Consider the following 25,655-nt stretch of genomic DNA (forward strand, 5'->3'; position numbering starts at 1 on the left):
GGTCTAACATTAGCACCTTTTCAAAACACTACAAATTAGACGTAGTCTCTTCTCAGTTAGCTTTTGGCAGGAAAGTGCTTCAAGCGGTAGTCCCACCCTAGAACTAGGAAGTCTTCTTTGGTACTTCTCCATGGTGCTGTCAGGTGGTGACCTGGAAAACGGTAATTAATCTTACCGATAATTGTATTTCCAGGAATCCATCCTGACAGCACGAATAGTTCCCTCCCTAATGTGAATACGTGTTATACTTATGTGAAGTAACATTGGTGTTAATCTTGTTATGTTCAAAATAAATTTTCTGTTTGCATCCATCCAGATGTGTTACTTTCGAAAATCACTGAAGGGTGGAAGGGGGAGGGTCCTTTTAAACTTTCGTGTTTCCTGTCCCACTGCGTATAAGAAGGACGTCCTCCATGGTGCTGTCAGGATGGATTCCTGGAAATACAATTATCGGTAAGATTAATTACCGTTTTTTTTAAAACTGGAGTCGGTACATTTCTACTGACTCCGACTCCAACCAAAACTACCTCCGACTCCACTACTCCGACTCCACAGCCCTGCACGGCCATTTCGGTATCAACAACAACCTTGATTCCAGCCCTTTCGCAGCAATCGCAATTGGTCATCTACTCCTCCCGGTTACAAGATAGTTTTCTTCTCTTCCTCCGACACGTTTTTTCCAGTCGAGTTCTCCCACAACAAAGCCAACGGTTTTTCTTCAGGCCATAAGGGCACCACAAGGGGACGGAGCTATCATTCCGGTCCCCCAAGACCAAGGGTTCAAGGGATTTTTCTCGAACCTGTTCGTGGTCCCAAAAAAGGATGGATTGCTGCGACCGATACTGGACCTAAAACTTCTCAACAACTTTATCAAAATCCGACGTTTCAGAATGGAATCTCTCCGTTCTGTCGTCGCGTCCATGGAAAAGGGAGAGTTCCTAGCATCCATAGACATCAAGGATGCTCACCTCCACATCCCAATCTTCCTTCCTCACCAACAGTTCCTTCGCTTTTCAGGAGGAACACTTTCAGTTTGTGGCCTTACTCTTCGGCCATGCCACCGCTGCCCGAGTTTTCACCAAGGTCATGGCAGCCATCATGGCAATCCTTCATGCTCAGGGAATGGTGGTACTCCCGTACCTAGACGACCTGCTGATAAAAGCTCCGTCATATTCAGCTTGCGAGGAGTCCGTCGCTATCACAGTGGATACTATTTCTCGCCTGGGTTGGAAGATAAACTTCGAAAAATCTTCTCCAATCCCGACTCAGTGGATTTCCTTTCTTGGAATGACACTGGACACTTCCCGCGGCCTGGTCATTCTACCTCCAGACAAGGCCTTGGTCTTACAGCAGGGAGCACGGAGTCTGTCCCGCCCAGTCTCCCACTCCATTCTTTACAGCATGCACATTCTCGGGAAGATGTAGCAGCCATAGAAGCGGTTCCGTCTCCGTCCCTTACAACATGCGCTGCTGTCGGCATGGACCGGGAACCCGTCCTCTCTCGACCGTCGTTTCAGTCTGTCTCCACAGGTCAGGCAGACCCTCAGGTGGTGGACGCTGAAGTCCTCCCTGAACCAAGGAAAGTCCTTTTTTCCAGTGCGTTGGCTGGTGGTGACCACCGATGCCAGCCTCTTGGGCTGGGGTGCTGTCTTCAACCACCACACAGCTCAGGGCTGGTGGTCCACTCGGGAATCGCGTCTCCCCATCAATATCCTGGAAATACGAGCGATCAGACTAGCCTTGCTCAGTTTTCACCATCTCCTGGCAGCTCTTCCCATCAGAATCCAGTCCGACAACGCTACAGCGGTAGCGTACATCAACCGTCAAGGGGGAATCTGCAGCAAAGCAGCCATGCTCGAAGTGAGCCACATCCTCCGTTGGGCCGAGAGCCACCATTCGCCCATATCGGCGATTCACATACCAGGTGTAGCGAATTGGGCGGCGGACTTCCTCAGTCGCCAGGGTCTCGCCTCCGGCGAGTGGTCTCTCCACCCGGAAGTTTTCCAGCAGATTTGTCTTCGCTGGGGGTCTCCGGATGTCGACCTTATGGCTTCAAGACTAAACAACAACGTCCCCTGATTGTTTGCCCGGTCCCTCGATCCGCGAGCCGTCGGAGCAGACGCCCTGGTCCTGCCGTGGCATCAATTCCGCCTCCCGTACATTTTTCCTCCTCTTCCCCTGCTACCGAAGGTCATCAAGAAGATCAGGGCAGAGGGGTTTCCGATGATCCTAGTTACATCGGACTGGCCGCACCTGGCATCATGGTATGCGGAACTGGTTCAGCTGGTTGCCGACACCCCCTGGCGGCTTCCAGATCGCATGGATCTTCTCTCTCAGGGCCCGATCTACCACCAGAACTCTGGGACACCTGTCTTTGACTGCGTGGCCGTTGAATCCTGGATTCTAGCCCAAGTTGGATTCTCCCCTAATGTATCCTCCACCATGATAAGTGCTAGGAAACCCGTGTCCATGTGCATTTATCACCGTACCTGGCGAATCTTCTTCGCATGGTGCAACGCCCATGGGCGGTCTCCTCTGGTATTTTCCATTCCTTCCATTTTGGAATTTCTCTAATCAGGACAAGAGTCCGGTCTCACACTTAGCTCACTTAAAGGACAAGTATCAGCATTGTCAGTTCTATTCCAACGAAAAATTGCCACCAGATTACCGGTTAAGATGTTCATTCAGGGAGTTTCCCATGTGGAGCCTCCCTATAAAATGCCTTTGGATCCATGGGATCTTAATTTGGTCCTTGGAGTTCAGGAGGCCCCTTTCGAGCCACTGCAGGACGTCTCTGAGACCTTCTTTTCCTGGAAGGTAGCTTTTCTAGTGGCTATTACGTCAATCAGGTGAGTTTCGGAGTTGGCAGCTCTCTCTTGCCAACCCCCGTTTCTGATTTTTCATCCGGATAAGGTAGTTTTGAGGACTTCCCTCTTTTTTCAACCCAAGATCGTCTCTTTTCACCTCAATGAAGAGATTATTCTGCCTTCATTCTGTCCGGCACCAGTCCATCACATTGATCAAGCTCTGCACACTCTTCCTATTCAGGAATCCTATCGTGTCAAGGGTACTCCTATCCCAGCAGGGATTACGGCCCATTCTACTCTGTCAGTGGGCGCCTCTTGGGCCATTCGGCACCAGGCATCAGCACAACAGGTCTGCAAAGCTGCGACTTGGTCCAGCTTGCATACTTTTACCAAGCATTACCACATTCATTCCTTTCCTTCTGCAGACGCTGCCCTTGGCAGGCACATTCTGCAGTCGGCAGTAGTACCTTAGATTTAAGCCTATGGTACATGGGGTAATAGCAGCTATGTTGCTCAACACCCAGGGACTGCTTTAGGACGTCCCATGGTCCTGTGTCCCCCAGTGAGGCATAGGAGAAATAGGGATTTTTGTGTACTCACTGTAAAATCCTTTTCTCCAAGCCAATCATTGGGGGACCCTGTTAGCCTATCGGCTTGTTATTACTTCTTTGGTTTTGACATAGTTTTATTGTCTTATACTCCTACTGCTTTAATACCGAACTGGTTGAATATTGCCCAGTGAGAGGGAGTGTACTGCAGGGGAGGAGTTATTTTTCTGTGTTAACTTAGTGTCCTCCTAGTGGCAGCAGCATAACACCCCATGGCCCTGTGTCCCCCAATGATTGGCTCGGAGAAAAGGATTTTACGGTGAGTACACAAAAATCCCTATTTAGTAAGTGTATGTACTCGACAAAGGCAAATCCCAAATTAAAACCTCGGGGAAGGGGGGGGACCGGAGGGTGGAAAAATGGCGATGCTTACCTAGAAGAACTGTCGTTTTGTTCATTCTTGCCCCTGACCCGTTCCCTTTAATGTAGCTTATAATGCCACCACACAATGGTCATATACCAGTGTATACAGACACTGTTAAGAATATTCTCATCCTGCAGACTATACAAGAGATTTTCACAGAGGCGCAGATGGAGCAGAATACACAACAATTAATGAGTCTCCTGACATACTTGTTCTGGTAAATAGTTTTATGCTTTGTGAAGTTGGAATTTTGAGGCATCTTTTCCGAGAACATTGTTATTCGTCCTGGAAATGCATGTATGGGTTATTTTCCTTCTCATTATTTTTCTTCTTCCAACACATTCTAAAACTATTCAGTCGTCACTTACACTATGAGCACAACATAGCAGAACAATGGGGACATTTTCTCTGATTATAGACATTTTCTTTCCTTCTTCATCCTGCCAAGACACATGTTGGCTTCTCGCTACTACAATTCCGAATCTATTATCAACACCAAAAAGTCACACCCCAAAAACTTAAATAAATAAAAATTTCAGTCCAAATCCCCTAATTAACTGATATGCCAAACTATACCCCAAAATAACAGAGACCCCTAGACCCTTCAGTTAATGAAGACCTCATCCCACAACCCCTTTCTACATTTAACTTCCTCTCCTGAGATCCTTTTAGCTCCAAATGCCACCACACACAAAGTTTCTTGTGCTGCCAGTGTCAAGAGGTGAAGAGTAGCTTGGTGAGGAAAATGAACCCCTTCACGACCTTGAGGTTTTCCATATATGCATTTTTGTCCTCCCATTCTTCCCAGAGCCATATTTTTTTTATTTTTCTGTTAATATGGCCATGTGAGGGTTTGTTTTTTGCTGGACATATGGTACTTTTGAATGACAACGTTGATTTTACCGTATTTTGTACTGGAAAACGGGAAAAAAATTCTAACTGCAGAGAAGTTGCAAAAAATATTACAATTCTGCAATTGTGTGTTTGTTTGTTTTTTATCATGTTTAGTAAATGCTCTAACTGACCTGCCCCTACGATTCTTCACGTCATTACAAATTCATAGATACCGAACATGTATAGGTTCTCTCTTATTTTAGTGGTGAAAAAAAATACAAAGTTTGCAAGAAAAAAAAAAAGGCACCATGTTCCGGGACCCTTTAGCATCTTCATTTTGTGGGACCTGGGGCTGGAGGAGGGCCTATTTTTTGCGCGCCAAGCTGACGTTCTTATTAATACCATTTTGATGTAGATACGATCTTTTGATCATCCGTTATTACTAGAGATGGGCGGACACCTGGATGTTCGGCTCCGGCGGGTTTGGCCGAACAGTTAGAAAAGGTTCGGGTACCAGAACAGTACCCGAACTCTGACCACATTCACTTGAATGGGGGTCCCGAACATCCAGTGTTTGCCAGGCTGTCATGTGCATGACAACGCGGCAAACGCCGCTTCTGATCTACAGTGAAATCATCCCAGCCGGTGAGAGAGCTGCGATTGCCACGCTGTCAAAAGACAGCGTGAGCGCTCAGCTGTGATCTGAGGTATAAAGTTTACCTCCGGTCACTGGTGTCAGCTGATGGGACAACTGATAATAATAATCTTAATTTTATATTGTTCTAACATATTCTGCAGCACTTTAGAGTTTGCACACATTATCATCGCTGTCCCCAATGGGGCTCACAATCTAAATTCCCTATCAATATGTCTTGGAACACCTGCTGCCACTAATAACAGCGAGAGCAGGAGCAGAAAATGGGTGTATTCATTAGCCGACTCCTGCGCTGTAAATAAATTTTTTTTAAAAATGGCTTGGGTTCTCCTGTATTTTTGATGACCAGGCAGGCAAAACTCACAGCTGGGGGCCGCAACCCTCAGCTGTCAGATTCAACAAGGCTGGTTATCAAGAATAGAGGGGACCCCATGCTGTTTTTAAATTATTTAAATAAATAATAATAAAAACGGCGTGAGGTTCCCCACCCCCCCCAATTAGGTGACATCAAGCCCACGGATTACTAATGGAGAGGCGTCTGAGACACCTATAAACTACTAATCCTATAGTTAGATGGTAAATAAAGACACAGCCAAAATAAATTCCTTTATTGGAAATGAGGCTAAACACAGTTTTCCATTTTATTTAAAAATAACAAACAGTTATACTCACCTAATGCCTAATTCAACCGAAGCCCTCATTCTCCTGTAATAAAATAAAAAACAACAATATCCCTCACCTTTCAGTCGTTCTGTCCCACATCGTAATCCATGTCTGGGGGGAAAAACAGTTTACAACCTGGACGGTGCCAAGATGCGACCGTCCAGGCTGAGATCCACTGGTGACTAAACTTCTGCGAGCGCAGCCTCAGTGACCAGCGGTGAAGGTTACCTCCCATAGCTGAAGCTGCGATCCTTGCCGAGCTGAACTGCTGTGACCTCGGTGAGATCCCTGCTAGCTCCGTGAGAAAGCTGTGATCGTCTGATCGCTTTTGCTGCACATAGCAATAGCAGAAATACTTATCTGCTGTGAATGCCGGCCACTGGACGGCGGTCATAGCAGAGTGGCAATTACCACCACAGGGGTCTCCTGCAGACCCTGGGTTATCATACAAACCCATCAGCACCCCGTGATCATGTGGGGCGCCAATGGGCGGGATTAATGACGCTCTTCTGGCATGACGATGTTAAATGCTGATGTCAGAGATTGACAGTGGCATTTAACATGTTAACAACCACGGGTGGATTGCGATTCCACCCGCAGCTGTTAGGTGCTCTTGCAGCTGGTCATGTGCATGAAAACATGGGGCTCATCGCCGAAGCTTGCATGGAGTGCAGGGACATGACCTATGCATAGGTCATAAAGGGGTTATCCCACGAAGAAAGTAGATTTTAATTAATAGTTCTTGAAATAAAAAAGTTCCACATTCGGATATGTAAGTAATGTTCCTGTGCGGAGATAATCTTATAAATGTGTCCCTGCTGTGTACTGTGTAATGGCCGTGTCTGACCGTGCAGGGACATGGTCTGATCATACCACAGCTGCTGAGCAGGGGAGGGGGGCAGCAAAAGAAAAAACTTAGTAGAAACAATCCAGCTCACCGCAGTAGAATCCAATGGCCGTGAAAGGAAAGAAGTTTGTGTTAGCAGCAAACGAGCAGTATCAAAGAGGGAAAGGTATCCAGCAACAGATCCATTGGTGAATAATTTAAAAACAAAAATCTTTAATGTTTAATATCATTAAAATGATTGTATAAAACCATTAGTTAAGAAAAAATGCAAGTAACTCGGGAAACTGATGGCCTAACGCGTTTTAAACTGACTAGTTCAGAGTGTTCCAGAGTGGGGGAATCAAGAGTATGCAGACATTACAGCAGGGGGTCACAGCTGATACTTTCTGTAAAGAAAAACAATTACCTGCCTGCTTTTAACCCCTTAATCCCATTGGACGTACTATCCTGTCAAGGTGACCTGGGACTTAATTCCCAGTGACGGGATAGTAAGTCCATCGCGATCAGCTGCGCTCACGGGGGGAGCGCGGCCGGGTGTCAGCTGACTATTGCAGCTGACATTTGGCACTATGTGCCACAAGCGGTCACGGACCGCCCCTGGCACATTAACCCCCGGCACACTGCGATCAAACATGATCGCAGTGTTCCAGCAGTATAGGGAAGCATCGCGCAGGGAGGGGGCTCCCTGCGGGCTTCCCTGAGGCTCCGAGGGCCTCCTACCTTCCTCTCTCTGCAGGCCCCGGATCCAAAATGGCCATGGGGCTGCATCTGGGTCCTGCAGGGAGGTGGCTTAGCAGTGCCTGCTCAGAGCAGCGCCGGGAAGCCTCCCTGCTGTGCATGTCGGAACGCTGAAAGCGTCATCTTGTCCCGCAAAAAACGAGCCGCCATACAGTATCATCAGCGAAAAATAAAAAAGTTATAGTCCTCAGAATAAAGCGATGCAAAAATAATTATTTTTTCTATACAATAGTTTTTATCGTATAAAAGCGCCAAAACATAAAAAATGATATAAATGAGGTATCACTGTAATCGTACTGACCCGAAGAATAAAGCTGCTTTATCAATTTTACCAAACGCAGAACGGTATAAACGCTCCCCCCCTCCCCCCCCCAAGAAAGAAATTCATGAATAGCTGTTTTTTAGTCATACTGCCTCACACAAATCGGAAAAAAAGCGAACAAAAAGTCGCGTGCCCGAAAATGTTACCAATAAAAACTCGTCCCGCGAAAAACAAAATCTCACATGACTCTGTGGACCAAAATATGGAAAAATTCTAGCTCTCAAAATGTGGTAACGCCAAAAAATATTTTTTGCAATAAAAAAGCATCTTTTAGTGTGTGACGGCTGCCAATCATAAAAATCCGCTAAAAAACCCGCTATAAAAGTAAATCAAACCCCCCTTCATCACCCCCTTAGTTAGGGGAAAATAAAAAAATTAAAAAAATGTATTTATTTCCATATTCCCGTTAGGGCTAGGGTTTCGATTACATCTACAGTTGGGATTAGGGTTTCAGTTATAATTGGGGGTTTCCACTGTTTAGGCACATCAGGGGCTCTCCAAATGCGACATGGCGTCCGATCTCAATTCCAGCCAATTCTGCGTTGAAATTGTAAAACAGTGCTCCTTCCCTACCGAGCTCTCCCGTGCGCCCAAACAGGGGTATTGGTTATCTTCTATCATATAGACCCCTCAAAATGACTTCAAATGTGATGTGGTCCCTACAAAAAATGGTGTTGTAAAAATAAGAAATTGCTGGTCAACTTTTAACCCTTATAACTCCCTAACAAAAAAAATGTTGTTTCCAAAGTTGTGCTGATGTAAAGTAGACATGTGGGAAATGTTACTTATTAGGTATTTTGTGTGACATATCTCTGTGATTTAAGGGCATAAAAATTCAAAGTTGGAAAATTGCAAAATTTTCGCCAAATTTCCGTTTTTTTCACAAATAAACGCAGGTAATATCAAACTAAATTTTACCACTATCATGAAGTACAATATGTCTCGAGAAAACAATGTCAGAATCATCAGGATGCATTGAAGCGTTCCAGAGTTATAACCTCAGAAAGGGACAGTGGTCAGAAATGTAAAAATTGGCCCGGTCATTAACGTGCAAACCACCCTCGGGGCTTAAGGGGTTAAGCAATTTTTTTTAACCACAAATAAAGAATCAGCTGTGATCCCATGATGTCCTGTCTGTATACTCTCATGTCCCCCCCCCTGCCCAGTAGCTGTGATATGATCAGACCATGTCCCTGCAGACACGGCCATTACACAGTACACAGCAGGGGCACAGTTATAAGATTATCTCAGCACAGGAACATTTTATTTAAACACAACCATTTGTGGAAATTATTAGGCTACGTTCCCACAATGATTTCTGGTGAATTTTTGATGCTGTGTGTTTTTGCTGCATTAAAAACACACAGCGTCTTACAGTTCTAGCAAAGTTGATGGGATTTATGGAAATCTCATGCCCTCTGTGCTTCTTTTTAACGCTGCGCAAACTGACCTGCAGGGCGTTTTCAGATCTGCAGCATGTCAGCTTCAATTGCGGTATGCTGTGCTTTCTGTGCAGGTTTCCCTCGTAGACTTACATTTAGTTGCATTTTTAGTGCATTTTTGTGGTGGAAACACACAAAAAACGCATGTAATCTGCCCCTAAGTGTATCAATAAAGGTTTTTCAAAGCAAAAAAAACAGGAAGCATCAAAAACGAACACAGACAAAAAACGCAGCACCAAAAACACGATAAAAACACATTTTAAAAAAGCATACAAAAATAGAATAGAAAAACGCAAGTAAATCAAAAGCTCATTGTGGGATCATACCCTTATTATTCAAAGATCTATTGATTAAAATTAACTTTGTGGCAAAACCCCTTTAAGTATTTTTGCCTCTTGTATGTTTAATAAATCCAATAGCTGCCTCTATCCTCTTTAGAGAGGAGGAAGAAAAGGGACTCTACTGCCATCTACTGGAAGTAGCAGTCCAAGTCCATTTCACCTACAGTATTTAAAGAGCCTTGCCCCATGACTTGGGATAGGAAGCTAAACCGAAAGCTCCATTTGCAGACGTGTTTCTGGTGTTTTACTCCTCATTAGTGCAAAGCAAGAGAGCTGGTTGGCTGGACATGTAATGAATGTACAATATCTGTAGTGCAGTAGACCTAATGTAGACCAAAATGTTTTATGTGGTGAAGAAACACCAATGCTATATCTTGAGCTAATAGTGGAGTGCTTTAGTGCCTCTGAGGATAGTATGTTAGTCTGCCAGAATAGGAGCCGCTACTAAGGAATATGGAATACCCCCTTTAACATGCCAATGCCAGTGTCCGTGAAAATATGTTTCATTACAGGAAAATATTTGTTGACTAGAGCTAGTATACAAACCTGTGTTGACTCGCATAGCAGGCTAGAAAGTCTTACCGTAATGTAAACATACTGCTGTTTACATAAACTTGATCCTACATATAATATACTCGTATCCTGTATGTTCCTCCTAGGTAACTGCTTGTTACAAAGAGCTGCTGGAGCAGGGAACGAGGCTGCTGCGCTCTTCTTGGCAACCCATGGGGCAAAAGTCAATCATAAAAATAAATGGGTAAGTCTTGTGTTCTAAATGGCAAATCAAGGCAACTGTTTGAGGTGTTTTAGTATAGACTATTCCTATGAACTTGATTTAATTCCTGAAATATGATTAAAAGTTTGGACACACTTGTTAATGCTATGGTTTTCCATGTTGTTAAAGGGGTTGTCTGGTCCAAACTGAGAAGTCTACAGTCACTCTGTGTGCCTGCAGACTTATGAATCCCCCAGTGCACACACTGTTTGCTGCGGGATTCGTCGGTTTCTGAGCCTGGACCGGATTATATGAGTATGTATGTGTTATACATACTCCTGGCCAGCGGGCGACATCTCGCTTCCATACTCTTGTATAGAACAAGGCTGCGCCCTGGCTAGTGACGCGGCTGTCCAGTGGGCATAGCCAACTAGAGGGCGCGGCCTCGCTCCATACATGTGTATGGAAGCAAGACATCGCCCACTGGCCGGGAGTATATATAACTCAAACTCATACATACCCTCTAGTCTCCGGCTCATCCTCGCTGCGCATAGTGCAATGCTGGGGGGTATAATAATAATCTTCAGTCACAGAGTGATTGCAGACTTATCAGTTTGGACCGGACAACCCCTTTACGTGTGTTCAAGGTTACCATCTCTCTTTAATGCTTTATGAAATTCCTCTGTGAGGACTGTGGTCACATCTGCCTAATGGTTCCTATTTATAATGGAAGCCACAATGCTGTGACAGATCCATCAGATCCTCATTGATCTTTATCATATTGTCTTCTGGGTTTCTATTGTGGTTTCCATTATTCTCATAAGAATAGTGCAGTTATTCTTGTCTTCAAATCTGACAGAAATGCCAACAAAGCAAACGTGAACAAGGCCTTAATTCCTGATTATGTTGTTCTCATCCTAGGGGGAGACACCATTGCACACTGCTTGCCGACATGGACTTCCCAACCTTACTACAGAGCTTTTACAGCAAGGAGCCAATCCAAATTTACAGACTCAAGAAGCCATCCCTGCTCCTAAAGGATCTCCACCAACCAGCCCATCGTCCAGCACATATTTACAGACGCCACTGCACATGGCAATAGCTTATAATCATCCAGATGTAGTGACCGTCATATTAGAACAGAAAGGTGAGAGCGCCACCTTGTGATGATCATTACAAGTGCATTGCACATTTTGCCACACTACTAAATCATTGATTTCCGTCTTTTTCCATGAAAGTGTTTATTATATAGCGATATGTTTATTCTATTTTCCTTAAAGCAAATGCTCTGCATGCAACAAATAATCTTCAAATCATTCCTGACTTCAGCCTGAAGGACTCAAGAGAACAAACTGTATTGGCGTTGGCATTATGGACAGGTGAGATGTTTTTTATACTAAGAACATTAACCATGCATGCAGTAGAAAAACGTCCCACCACCTGTTTAAATGCAGTTACTCTACTACTACAAGGCTATCCCTTTCTTTTGCTTGATACCAGCAGTTTGTGGGGTCTTTGTATTAGATGCTATTGCATATGTACTAGGAATATGACCTGATAGCTTTGTGTGTGAATGACTACCACTGTCCTGCACTGACAACCCTGGCGCTTCCTTTAGGTATGCACGTCATTGCTGCACAATTGCTTGGGTCCGGCGCCTCAATCAATGACACAATGTCAGACGGACAGACCCTGCTGCACATGGCAATACGAAGACAAGACAGTAAAAGTGCTCTTTTCCTCCTGGAACACCAAGCCGATATTAATATCAGGTATGGTTACATACTATGGTAATGAAATTCTTATAGTGTACAGTTAGCGATAGTGACAACGCTGCATTAGATAGGCGTGATGCGCCTGTGATCTCTCTTACCAGACTACACGTTGCACCGATGACCCTATATTTATGACATCATTGGGCAGCACGGTGGCTCAGTGGATAGCACTGCAGCCTTGCAGCGCTGGAGTCCTGGGTTCAAACCCCACCAAGGACAACATCTGCAAAGAGTTTGTATGTTCTGCGTGGGTTTCTTCCGGGCACTCCGGTTTCCTCCCACATTCCAAAGACATACTGTTAGGGAATTTAGATTGTGAGCCCCATTGGGGACAGCGATAATAATGTGTGCAAAAAACTGTAAAGCGCTGCGGAATATGTTAGCGCTATCTAAAAATAAAGATTATTATTATTTATTATTGTTACATCCGCATTACACTTTCGTTGATATCCTTTGTGATCTTTGCTTAATCTGTTGCCTGTTTGGAGCCATTAAAATGAGTGCACAGAGATGGGTCATTCCATATCAAGTGATCCAAATATGAATATTTTTTTTACCTTATGTCTTTAGATTTTTTTTATTTTTTGTGTTTATGAAGTATGACTTTAGTTAATTACAAATTAAAAGTTTAGAATTTTTTTTTTCATCAGTTAATTTTTTACAGATTTTTAAAGTTTTGAAAAAGCACGGATTTTGGCCTGGTATGGCTTTACATTTTTTATCATATCTCGGGCTAGAATTAAGATATAGAGGTGGGAGAGGCATCATTTTTCTCAGAACGGTACCAGCTTTCATTTGATATGTCACAAGACTATATTTCTTTATATTTTGTTTTGGAGAAATCAAATTAAAAATTTTGATGCGCAATTCTGAAAAAAACGTATGTTTTAAAATTGTGAAAACATGCATGTGTGTTACTCGTGTCCTTGTTTATATTTGTACAGGAATTCAACTTGGGATCTATCAAATTTGTATTTTTTTTAAGCCTTGAATCATCTGATTTTATGTTTGTGCGAGTTTCTTCCTTTTTTCTTTTCAAATTACAACTTATTGAATTCAACATTTATATGTAACAATAACGAAACACAAAAAACAAATACCGAAGTGCCAGAATAAATACATCTTAATCATCATAACACAACTTGCTCAGCATTTTCAACCTGAATTCTTTGAACAAGCCAAAAGATAAAAGGTGATCACATCCTCAAGTGTGGTTTTCTAAATACAGTCTGATCCTAATTATATGTTAAAAACAAGATTAAAAGAACCAATATGTCTACCACCTATTTATACATGGAACAATTTTTTTCTACTATAGCACTAAACATGTCATTTCTGAAGTGTTTAAGAGGAATAGTCCTGTAGTTAAATCCTCGTTCTATAAAATATGAACTAATCAAACAATTAATAGTAGGTTTTTACACTGGCCTGTTATCATCAATGTGTCCCTTCTAGTGGGTGAAATGTCATCTTGTCCATAAGCGATTACTAGCAATGGCCATTTCCTTCTGTGTCAGCGTATGTGCGGCCGGTCATGGTGCTCGGCTCCACCTGAGTTATATCTGATTTTTGTTCACTTTTACAATGTCTGATTTTCTTGGATACACAAAGGACGGCGCTGGACCAGAAAGTGCAGAAAAGTCACTTCTACGTCTTCATTTTCACAATCTTTGGAGAGTCCAGTAGCCGCCAGCGCCGATCATATTCACAGGTCACATAGCCAGTTGTGTCATCCATTGCCGATCTTGTGCTGCCTTCTACCACTTCATGGTCGTCACTCTCTTTATTTCCACTACATGAGATGACAGTCCGGTATTGCCGAGTCCCTGTGATGGGTTCTGCTTCCTGTAACTGATGTTATAACAAACTCTCCTCCTCCTCCTCCTCGTAGTCCTGGTTTGTACAATACATGAACTGGATGTTAAGAATATTTTTCTCCTCCATTTGAGGAGATTCCTGGGTGATAAGATTTGGAGTGAATATGGCCTCTGGAGGCCGAGCTGCCGGCCGGTCATCTGCTCTGCAGTCACCATCTACTCCTGGTCATTCTCCGCCCTAACAAAGCTTCTCCTCTGTCCTCTCCTGCTTCTAAGCTGTAATATAATAAAATAATACAGTAATATCTAGCAATCCTGGATTATTTGGTAAATCTAGACCCCACGCTGTTAGACCACAGGCTGAACGGATCTGAATGCGAGATTTTTGAATTGACACTGTAATAGTTTTATTTTTTAAAATATGATCCCATCACGATCCCAGCTTGTATTTTGGTACAGATGTGGATAGGAGCATAGCAGGCACATGTGCAGTTTTTGAAATTTTTAAATTAAACGTTTTTTTCGGAAATGCGTTTTAAAGTTTTGCGCTTGCATTCGCATGGGTAAAATATTATCAAAGATACTCTTGTGACGTATCTGGTGAAAGCCTGTACAGTTCTGAGTAGAATGGTGTTTATTTTGTTTCTCTATCTCTTTTCTAGCCTGAGTTATGAAGAGAAATGTAAAGGCAGGCAACACCGAAATTCACACTTTTTCTGAACTTTGAAAATCAATAAAAAATAAAAAAATAAATATCTAGAATTTTTTCTTCTTCACATTTTGCATTCTCTGACACACTATTACCAAATAACAAAATTTCAAAAGAATTAAAAATATAGAGGTAAAAATCATTGGTTTACTTGACATGGAATGACCCAGATACAGAAATGTCAATGTATCTTTTTATACATACAAAGAAGAAAACCATGACTGCTCCAAAGATGATGGCTATGATCTCTTTTAGGACCCAAGATGGGGAGACTGCACTTCAGTTAGCCATTAAAAATCAGCTCCCGTTAGTGGTTGATGCTATTTGCACGCGAGGGGCCGACATGTCTGTTACCGATGAACAAGGGAACCCTCCCCTGTGGATTGCTCTGGAAAACGAACTGGAGGACATTGCATCCACATTGGTGAGATAAATTTGTTCCACAAAATTGTTTGGTTTGATTAACCTGTGAAATGTTTTTTCTGTCGTGGGTCATTTTAAATCTTTTCCCGTCCTAGGTAAGACATGGGTGTGACGCAACGTTTTGGGGACCAGGCCCAAGTGGCTGTCTACAGACTCTTCTGCACAGAGCCATTGATGAGAACAAAGAGCAGGTTGCTTGCTTCCTTGTACGCAGGTTGGCTCCATGGATTCTTTACTACCTGTATTATTCTTACACTAATTGTGAAAAGTGGAAATTATATTCTTAGAACAAAGTCTGTCATTACAAGATGACTCTTCAAAACAAACACTGGTGCTCGCTGACCCCTTTTGTGGGGCCAAACAGTTCAGTGCCCCTTCCCACAGACTTGTTTTCCAGCTTTCCCCTACTTCTTTGGCTTTGCAGGAGCTACAAAAGGAATGGAAAACAATTACGGTAGGTGCAGTGAATTGCTGCAGCGTGCCAAGGGTTCACCGAACACCTGTGCTTGGTTTGAACAGTCATTTTGTGCTGACAAATTCTTTTTCAGGAATTACATTTACATAGTCATACTTTAGTTTCTGAAAGCAGGAAGAATACCAGTAAACTGGCATTGCATTTTGTGTTCTCTTTCAGTGGCTGTGACGTGAACAGTCCTAGAAAACCAGGGCCAAACGGAGAAGGGGAAGAGGAGGCCAGAGATGGACAGACACCTCTACACTTGGCAGCAAGTTGGGGATTAGAAGAAGTAGTTCAGTGCCTTTTAGAGTTTGGTGCCAATGTGAATGCACAGGTATGGTGATTTATTATCAGCTGTTATTGTGCAAAAGTGAGTCGGTGCAGATTGCACTGAAGAGATATGCAGTGCTCTGGCCATTAAGTCAAATATGTTTGCTATAGCAATGAATGTATTTTGATTTGTGAGAAATACTAAGTCCTGTATTTGTATTACAGGATGCAGAAGGAAGAACTCCAATACATGTTGCAATCAGCAACCAGCACCGTGTAATTATCCAGTTAATGATCTCACACCCCGAAATCTGGCTGAATGTGAGGGACAGACAGGGTATGACGCCCTTCGCATGTGCCATGACATTCAAAAATAACAAAGCTGCAGAGGCCATTCTAAAACGGGAAGCAGGAGCAGCTGAGCAGGTAATAAAGGAAACCTTTCTACGCTGCACAGTTATGTTAATATCAGTTTATTGTTAACATCAGTTTATTTCTATGGACTTACAATTCTGTTACTTGCCTTATCTCATGTGGCTGACCCCAGGACACTGTGACATCCATCTCAACCGTAGAAGCCTGAGGTTTTAACATCCCTTTAAAGAACCGTTAATAATCAGGTGGTTAAAAGGGTTGGCCTCTACGTTTATGACTTATTCTTAGTGTAATTCATCAATATAAGATTGATTGGGGGTACATCTCCCCCACTGATCGGCTATTATCACCTGCCACAATGGCTGGATGTAAACGGGGAACGGAGCTAAAACACGGAAGCACCGTTCATGGTGTGGCGGCGGCTGCCCTGTACTGTGTCTCTGTTCATATTGAAGAGAATAGGAGCTGATCTGATCTGCGGTTCTTTGCAGCAGCCAACCAACAATGTATGCCAGTGTTTCTCAACTCCAGTCCTCAAGACCCACCAATGGGTCATGTTTTCAGGATTTCCTTAGTATTGCACAAGTGATAATTTCATCACCTGCTCAAGCATTAATTCCATCGCCTATGCAATACTAAGAAAATCCTGAAAACATGACCCGTTGTGGGGTCTTGAGGACTGGAGTTGAGAAACACTGATGTATGCGATTACGGCTGTGTACACGGTTTCCATCCGACAGTCAGCCAAACTAATAACGACTGACCAGTGAGGAATTCTGAGTGCTAGACCCCCACCAATCTTATATGGTATACCTGTCCTACACATTGCACTCATACAAACGTGTGCTCCAGCTCCTTTCCTTGGTTTTGCTGTACTGAAATGTAGTATATAACAGAGCCCACGCAGTATGTAACACAGCCCACGCAGTATAAGCAATGTGGGCACTATATGCGTGGTTAAAAAAGACTTAAAATAAAAAATAAACATATACTCACCTTCCGAAGGCCCCTTGAAGTCCTGGCGCCTGTGTGCAATGCACGCATCAGCTTCCGGTCCCAGGGATGGTATGAGCGCAGGACCTGTGATGACGTCGCGGTCACATGACCGGAACCTGCCGCTTGCACTGCCGAGGACAGCGGGTGATGTCGGAAGGTGAGAATAACTTTTTTTTTTATTATTATTATTTGTAACATTAGATTTTTTTTTTACTATTGATGCTGCATACGCAGCATCAATAGTAAAAAGTTGGTCACACAGGGTTAATAGCTGCGTTAACGGAGTGCGTTACACCGCGGTCCATTAACGCTGGCATTAACCCTGTGTGAGCGCTCAGCGCTGACTGCAGGGCAGTAAAGCAGCGGCCATTTCGCTGCCAGACTATGGCCGTCACTGATTGGTCGTGGCAATGGTCGTGGGCGTTTTGCCACGACCAATCAGCGACTTGGATTTCCATGACAGACAGAGGCCGCGACCAATGAATATCCGTGACAGACAAGACAGACAGAAAGACGGAAGTGACCCGTAGACAATGATATAGTAGATACTCAAGTGACCATGCATCAGTCGTGGGGAGGCAACGTGAATCTCCCATCCCAAATTTAGGCTTGCAATCATCAGGGGCTCTCCAAACGCGACATGGCGTCCCATCTCAATTCCAGCCAATTCTGCGTTGAAAAAGTAAAACAGTGCTCCTTCCCTTCCGAGCTCTCCCGTGCGCCCAACAGGGGTTTACCCCAAGAATTACATGTTCTTGCTTCCTAATATTTCCACACATCGCACACAGAGCGGATTTCAATTGCCATTGCAGGATGCTTCATTTCTCCTTCGCCTCATTGGCAGCCACAGACCGTGGGTGTAGCTGCTGCCACTAGGAGGCTGACACTAAGTGATACAAAGAAAGTGATCTCCTCCCCTGCTGTATACACCCTCCTGCTGGCTCTCAGCTAACCAGTTCTTGTTTAGTGTCTGTAGGAGGCACTTGGGTCTGGTTCAGACCCCAATGTTTTTATTTTACTTTTTTCTTTTCTGTAAATTTTTATTTTTCAATTAACGGAGTGAAGGGAGCGACGGATCCTTTCAAGGTTCCGATCTCCCCCGAACCATCAACAGGTGAGCACGGCGAGTATACCTCCCCGTACCCTCTCCTGCGATGTGGGAAGCCATGCCTGAGCTCACTTCAGGGGCGACGGTTCCTTCGGGTCCCGATCTCCCTACACCAGCAGAAGACGACCACATGGAGTGTCGCCTCCATATACCCTCTCCTGGGGCCAGGCCTAATGCCGGACAACTGGCCCTGTCCACCCAAGTGCTTGAACTCCGTGGATGTACAGAGGCCCCTCTCTATGGCGTCCGAGCAGCCCCCACTGTCCCACCACTGTGAAAGTGGATAGCACAAGGAAGCGGACGGTTCCTCTCCACCTCCCTAACAAAGGGATGGTGGATTGAGGTTTATCTCTCTATCCCTGCACCGTCCACGCTGCAATACCCGACCTGCAGCAGAACAGTAGAGTGCGCGCGCTTTCCTCGGTGCTGAAACCCAGTCATCCGCGGCGGCTCCATGCCAGGACGTGCACCGATGGTGAGTGGATCCCGTCAGCGATGGGCCTCTGCAGTGGGATATTCACATGCTGACAGGCAGCCTCAGCTTCCCTGTGGCCCACCTCCCTGAGGTAACGCTGGTATTGCTCACGCCGGCTGCAGAAATTTAGGCCCCAGCTTCGGCCTATTCATGGAAGTCACGAGGCTCCACCCACATCACGTCTGTGGCCCTGCCCCCGAATTGGCGCTTCTCGCTCTCTGCGAGACTTTACCACTTCTGCAACTCCCGGTGGCCATCTTGGTCCACCCTGCCGGCACACACACACACACACACACACACAGGCGATGGTTTTACATTAAAGGGGCACAACGACTCTGCAACCGGGTAAGGAAGTACTGCGCTCTTCCCCTGCATCTTCCCCCTGTACTTAACATGACCCGTATTCCCTAGTCTTAAAGGCACATGACCAGTATTCCTGGTCTTAAAGGCACATGACCTGTATCCCTGGTCTTAAAGGCGCATGACCTGTATTCCCCGGTCTTAAAGGCACATGAGCAGTATTCCTGGTCTTATAGGCACATGACCAGCATTACGCGGTCTTAAAGGCGCATGACCAGTATTCCCTGGTCTTAAAGGCACATGACCAGTATTCCTGGTCTTAAAGGCACATGACCAGTATTTCTTGGTCTTAATCCCATTGGACGTACTATCCCGTCAAGGTGACCTGGGACTTAATTCCCAGTGACAGGATAGTACATCCAGCGCGATCAGCCGCGCTCACGGGGGGGAGCATGGCCGATCACGGCCGGGTGTCAGCTGACTATCGCAGCTGACATCCGGCACTATGTGCCAGGAGCGGTCACAGACATGATCAAACATGATCGCAGTGTTCCGGCGGCATAGGGAAGCATCGCGCAGGGAGGGGGAAAACGTTACATTTAACGTTTTATGCTCCCGGCGGTCCGCCACAACACGGCGCAACCGTCGCACGACGGTTGCGACGTGTGGCAAAGCGTCGCAATGCGTCGCCAATGTTAATCTATGGGGGAAAAACGCATCATGCAAACAACTTTGCAGGATGCGTTTTTTGCCATAAACGATGCATTGCGACGTCTGGCAAAAAACGCCAGTGTGAAAGTAGCCTAACACAGTACCAAGATATATTTCTTTCCTGTTTCATTTTTATTTAAACATTCCAAAAATTCCTGTGAAACACCTGAAGGGTTAATCAACTTCTTGAATGTGGTTTTGAGCACCTTGAGGGGTGCAGTTTTTAGAATGGTGTCACACTTGGTTATTTTCTATCAAAATGACTTGAAATGAGATGTGGTCCCTAAAAAAAATGGTGTTGTAAAAATGAGAAATTGCTGGTCAACTTTTAACCCTTATAACTCCCTAACAAAAATTTTTTTTTCCAAAATTGTGCTGATGTAAAGTAGACATGTGGGAAATGTTACTTATTAAGTATTTTGTGTGACATATCTCTGTGATTTAAGGGCATAAAAATTCAAAGTTGGAAAATTGCGACATTTTCGCCAAATTTCCATTTTTTTCTCAAATTAACGCAAGTCTTATCACAGAAATTTTACCACTATCATGAAATACAATATGTCACGAGAAAACAATGTCAGAATCATCAGGATCCGTTGAAGCGTTCCAGAGTTATAACCTCATAAAGAGACAGTGGTCAGAATTGTAAAAATTGGCCCGGTCATTAACGTGCAAACCACCCTTGGGGCTTAAGGGGTTAAAGGCACATGACCAGTATTCCCTGGTCTTTAGTGCACATGACCAGCATTCCCTGGTCTTAAGGGCACATGACCAGCATTCCCTGGTTTTAAGGGCACATGACCAGCATTCCCTGGTCTTCAGGGCATATGACCAGTCCGATGCCGGTCACACTAAATGAGCTCGGGAGCCCTCCGCCGCCAATCCCACCTTATCCCAGATTACCTAGTCCCCTGAGTGGGTTTCGTTGCTGCCAAGAGATTGAATCCCTCCGTGAACCCTCTGTGGCTCGGAGTGCTCGCAGGACCAATATAGATGGTCTCTTTCCTTCAGGCTAGCAGGGGCCTCAAATATTCTAGAAACGTACAGGCGTCTAGAAAACGGAAGTTTCATTTCCTGATCCCTCACCAATGATTTGCTGAGAACAAGTCTCTGAATATGGATCGGATATTGCCTTGGTTCTGGACTCACCAGAACTTCAGAAAAGGATGGATTCGCCTATTTATATCATTAACCAATCTCTGTAGATTGATGAGGACTTCGGTTCTACTCTAGATGACGCAGTGTCCCTCATGAGGAAACTAAACTCCCTCGCAGAGCATCTGCCATTCACCCGGACAGGGAGCATCTAGATAAGCGATCCACTGGACAGAAACCTCTGCAAGCGCGGTATCAGCCAATTTGCAAACACGCGGGGTGTTACCTCCACGTATTCCCACCTAAGACGTGAGATGCCATGCCTGGTCTGATCTCCCCACACCAGCAATAGACTAGCACATGGAGTATCGCCTCCATGTATCCTCTTTTACAGCCAGGCCTAACGCCAGACAACCAGCCCTGTCCACCCAGGGACCTTAACTCTGTGGATGTACAGAGGCTCCTTTTTTGGCGTCCGAACACCCCCTCTGCATCTCCACTATTTAGCAGATGATGCAAGAAGGCGGACGATCCCTCTCCACTTCCCTGTTAAGAAGATGGTGGATCGAGGGTTCATCATTTTAACTCCGCACAGTCAAAAGAGAGCGGCGATAGTAAGAGACGGTTTATCCTCCTTCTGCATGCAGCTGCGCATTCTGCCACTTGGCACATTAACCGGGTAGAATCTCCTTTGGTATACCTACCAGTATCCCTACCCAATGGATCATCAATTAAAAATACAACCGACTGTCAGATAGCAAATCAAAATTTCTTCGCTTTCCCTTTCGCAAACAGCATTTTCAAATCACGACCTTGTCCTTCGGCCTTGCTACCGCATCCAGAGTGTTCGCAAGGGTTATGGGGCTGTCATGTTCCTCTTGCACCCTAGAGGCTTGGTCATCCTGCCCTATCTGGTCGACTTTCTAGCTGCTCCTTCAGTCCGGCGCTGAGTCGTCTATATCTTTTGCGATACCCTCTCTCTCCTGGGCTGGCAGCTAAACTTAGACAAGTTTTTTCCTAATTTCCAGCCCAGCATATATCCTTTTTGAGGATGATCCTTGAATCTTCCAGAAGTTTGGTGATTCTCCCTTGAGACAAGGCCGTGGCCCTTTCAACAGGGAGCTCGCACACTTGTTCACTCATCCCCTCATTCCATTCGATTTGCTAGGAGTGTTCTGAGGAAAATTGGTGACGGCAATGGAAGTGGTTTCCTTCGCTCCTCTCGTTTTCTGCAGGTCAATCAGGCTTTCAGAGGGTAGTTTCTGAGCTCCTTCCTCATCCAGGGAAGATCCTTTCTCCTGGTTATTAGTGACTACCGATGTTAGTTGATGATAGTTCTACAGCAGGTCTACTGCCTTCTGGCGGGTCACCCCATCCGATTCAATCGGACAATCCCACGTCTGTGCCATACGTCAATCATCTAGCAGGTACCCACGGTCAGGTGTCATGGCCGAGGTACCTCACATTCTCTGTTGGGCCACGATCTATCATTTGGTGATCTCGGCACTACACATCTCAGGTGTAGAACTCTGGGTGGCAGACGCCATCAGGGTCTTGCCTCATGTGAGTGGGAACTTCACCCAGAAGTCTTCCATCAGATCCGTCTTCTCTGGAGCACTCCAGATGTAGGTCGGTTGGCATCCAGACTGAACGCCAATGCACTCTACGTTCATGATTCGGCCTCCAGATCTAAAAGCCATTGCAGTGCATGCTCTGGTTCTTCCAAGGTACCAGTTTCCGTCACCCCTCTTCTACTACTTCCGAGATCTTTTTGGAAGCAGGAAGGGCCCCAGTGATCCTGGGAGATCCGCGCTGACCATGTCAGGTTTCTTCTCATTTTCTGAACTAGTATTTTTCCGTCTTATTGCAACAAAACTGCAAATATGGATTTCCTCGCAGGGAGTCTTCACATGTGGTTCTTCCCTATCACATACCGTTAGATCTTTGGGACCTTAATGATCCTGGGAGTCTTACGGTAGACTCCTTTTGACCCGGACAGACATTACTATCAGGGAAGGTCGCCCCTTTTTTCTCTGCGATCTCCTCATCCTGACGAGTCTTCGGAGCCAGCCGCTCTGCTCTTTCAGACCTTTTTCCCTCATTACCATCAAGGCAAGGTTGTCTACAGGCAATCCCCATCCCTTGTTACCAAGGTGGTATTGTATTCCCACAGTTATGAGGGCATCATTGTTCCCTCATCTCTTTCGGCACCAGTCCACATAACGGAATGGGTTCCCCATATTCTGGACGTGGTGAGTGCTCTGAGTAGGTACGTCTCGAGGACGGTGTCCTTCCGAAGGTTGGACACTTGATTTGGGCTACCTCACTGTAAGAGGACTGCTTCCTGACGGTTACAGGAAGGGTTTAGCCGTTTTATCGGCCATGTTAGTGGATGTTAGTAGATTTGTTACCATCCAGGAGTCCTTCCAAGTTAGATGTCAGCCTATCGAGGTTTCTTGGATTCTAGGCACCAGGCGTCAGCACAGCACGACTGCAAGCTTGCGGGTTCGTCCAGTCCGCATGCATTCTTGTAGCACTATCATTCACAGACTTTCACAGATGTGAGTCTGGGCAGGCCGACTCTGCAGGCCGCGGTGTTGCACTTGTAAGTAGAGGTTACACAGGGCCGCCCAGGGACTGCGTTGGGACGTCCCACGGTCTGTGTCCCCCAATGAGGCGTAGGAGAAATAGGGATTTTTGTGTACTCACCGTAAAATCCTTTTCTCCGAGCCAGTCATTGGGGGACACCGCTCCCACCCTATTATTAGCTTGTGCTTCTTTTATAATTTGTCATGCTATAATGTGACATTCTATATGCTCATATGTTGTTATTGATCTCCTACTGCTTTTGCACCGAACTGGTTAGCTGAGAGCCAGCAGGAGGGTGTATACTGCAGAGGAGGAGCTAATTTTCTTTGTATCACTTAGTGTCAGCCTCCTAGTGGCAGCAGCATAACACCCACTGTCTGTGTCCCCCAATGATTGGCTCGGAGAAAAGGATTTTACGGTGAGTACACAAAAATCCCTATTTCCTCTAGTGTTGGTTTTGTAGGTGAAATGAACACTTACTATAATTTCTTTCACCAATTGGAACTGACCGTTGGGGTCCCAGCATGGACAGACAATGAGATTCGCTTATTGCCATAGGGACCACAATGAGGAGGATTTTGGACTTTATTTGTATTACTTAAATTTATTAATGTCTGTTAATGGTTTTCTTCTCACTTTTCTAGGTAGATAACAAAGGAAGGAATTTTCTGCATGTGGCCGTGCAGAATTCCGACATTGAGAGTGTGCTATTCCTAATCAGTGTGCAAGCCAATGTCAATTCAAGAGTGCAGGATGCTTCAAAGCTAACTCCTCTTCACCTGGCAGTGCAGGCTGGATCTGAGATTATTGTCCGTAACCTGGTATGTAATATGTACATCTCTAGATCATGGGATTTACACATATGTACAATCTACCCAATAGATTTCTTTATATTTTTGGGGAATTGTAATGTTTGCTCTACATGACCTCAATAACATCCTAGTTTGCAGACACGAGACTTTGTATGCTCTTATTTTCTTGATTTTGGCGTCTAGATCAATAATTTCTCCTCTGTTTTAGCTTCTTGCAGGTGCCAAAGTGAATGAACTAACAAAGCATCGCCAGACTGCCCTTCACCTCGCAGCGCAACAAGATCTCCCCACTATCTGTTCGGTGCTCCTCGAGAATGGTGTGGACTTTGGGGCTGCAGATGAAAATGGGAACAATGGTAATTGCATTAATTAATAGATGATCTTTGACAAGAGCCCTTTTTGTTAAAGACCATGCCCTATCAATCTGTCGAAAGACTGGTAATTACCAAAGGAAATATCCAAATATGTAATACATGAGAGAACAAGTCCAGTTATAGAGCTACTTTAAGATTCTCCATATTGTCTCATAGATGTGGGTATATTCTTAATAATTTCTCTTTGCCTTGATTAGACCAAACTGCATAGGGATAGGGGTGTTCAGATGGTGCAGCAACTCTTAAAGGAACTAACTCATTCAAGTACAGTGGGTGAAATAAGTATTGAACACTTCACCAATTCTCTAATTAAATATATTTCTAAAGGTGCTATTGACATGAAATTCTGACCAGATGTCCGTAACAACCCATCCAATCCACACAAGCAAAGAAATCAAACCATAGATGTCCATAAATTGTTATGTGTAATAATAAGAAATGACACAAGGAAAGAGTATTGAACACATGAAGAAAGAGGTGCAACAATCCATGGAAAGTCATGACACCAGCTGAATGCATTCTTATCACTGGTTGAAATCTTGAAAGCTGTCAGCTGATTCAACTGATGTCCTATAAAAAGGTTTCTCAATACCAAGGTGCAACGCAAGAAACATCTCATGATGGGTAAAATCAGTGAGCTTTCTCAAGACCTTTGCAACCTTAGTGTTGCAAAACATACTGATGGCATTGGTTGCAGAAGAATTTCTAAACTACTGAAGGTTCCAGTGACCATTGTTGGTGCCATAATCTGGAGGTGGAAAGAACATAAATTCCCCACAAACAGACCACAACCAGGTGCTCCCCTCAAGATTTCAGACAGAGGAGTGAAAAGAATTATCAGAAGAGTTGTTCAAGAGCCAAGGACCACCTGTGGAGAGCTTCAGAAAGACCTGTAATCAGCAGGTACAATTGTTACAAAGAAAACTTGAGTAATGCACTCATCCTCCATGACCTATAAGCACGCTCTCCACGCAAGACTCCATTGCTGAACAAGAAGCATGTTCATGAGTGTTTAAAGTTTACTCAACATTTA

At 44.7% G+C, this 25,655-nt stretch overlaps 1 protein-coding gene across 1 annotated transcript in view; it reads left to right on the forward strand.

The window, feature by feature from the left end:
- LOC138670275 (rabankyrin-5) overlaps positions 1-25,655 on the forward strand; it is an 84,547-nt gene that overhangs the window by 49,965 nt on the left and 8,927 nt on the right. Inside the window, exons 11-20 of the mRNA XM_069757470.1 lie at positions 10,281-10,378; positions 11,258-11,483; positions 11,617-11,715; positions 11,955-12,108; positions 14,893-15,061; positions 15,156-15,274; positions 15,695-15,851; positions 16,013-16,213; positions 24,081-24,257; positions 24,457-24,604. Coding sequence (XP_069613571.1) covers positions 10,281-10,378; positions 11,258-11,483; positions 11,617-11,715; positions 11,955-12,108; positions 14,893-15,061; positions 15,156-15,274; positions 15,695-15,851; positions 16,013-16,213; positions 24,081-24,257; positions 24,457-24,604 — 1,548 coding nt within the window. The remainder of the gene's footprint in view (positions 1-10,280; positions 10,379-11,257; positions 11,484-11,616; positions 11,716-11,954; positions 12,109-14,892; positions 15,062-15,155; positions 15,275-15,694; positions 15,852-16,012; positions 16,214-24,080; positions 24,258-24,456; positions 24,605-25,655) is intronic.

This window comes from Ranitomeya imitator, chromosome 3 (genome assembly GCF_032444005.1).
Source record: "Ranitomeya imitator isolate aRanImi1 chromosome 3, aRanImi1.pri, whole genome shotgun sequence".
Classification (NCBI taxonomy): domain Eukaryota; kingdom Metazoa; phylum Chordata; class Amphibia; order Anura; family Dendrobatidae; genus Ranitomeya; species Ranitomeya imitator.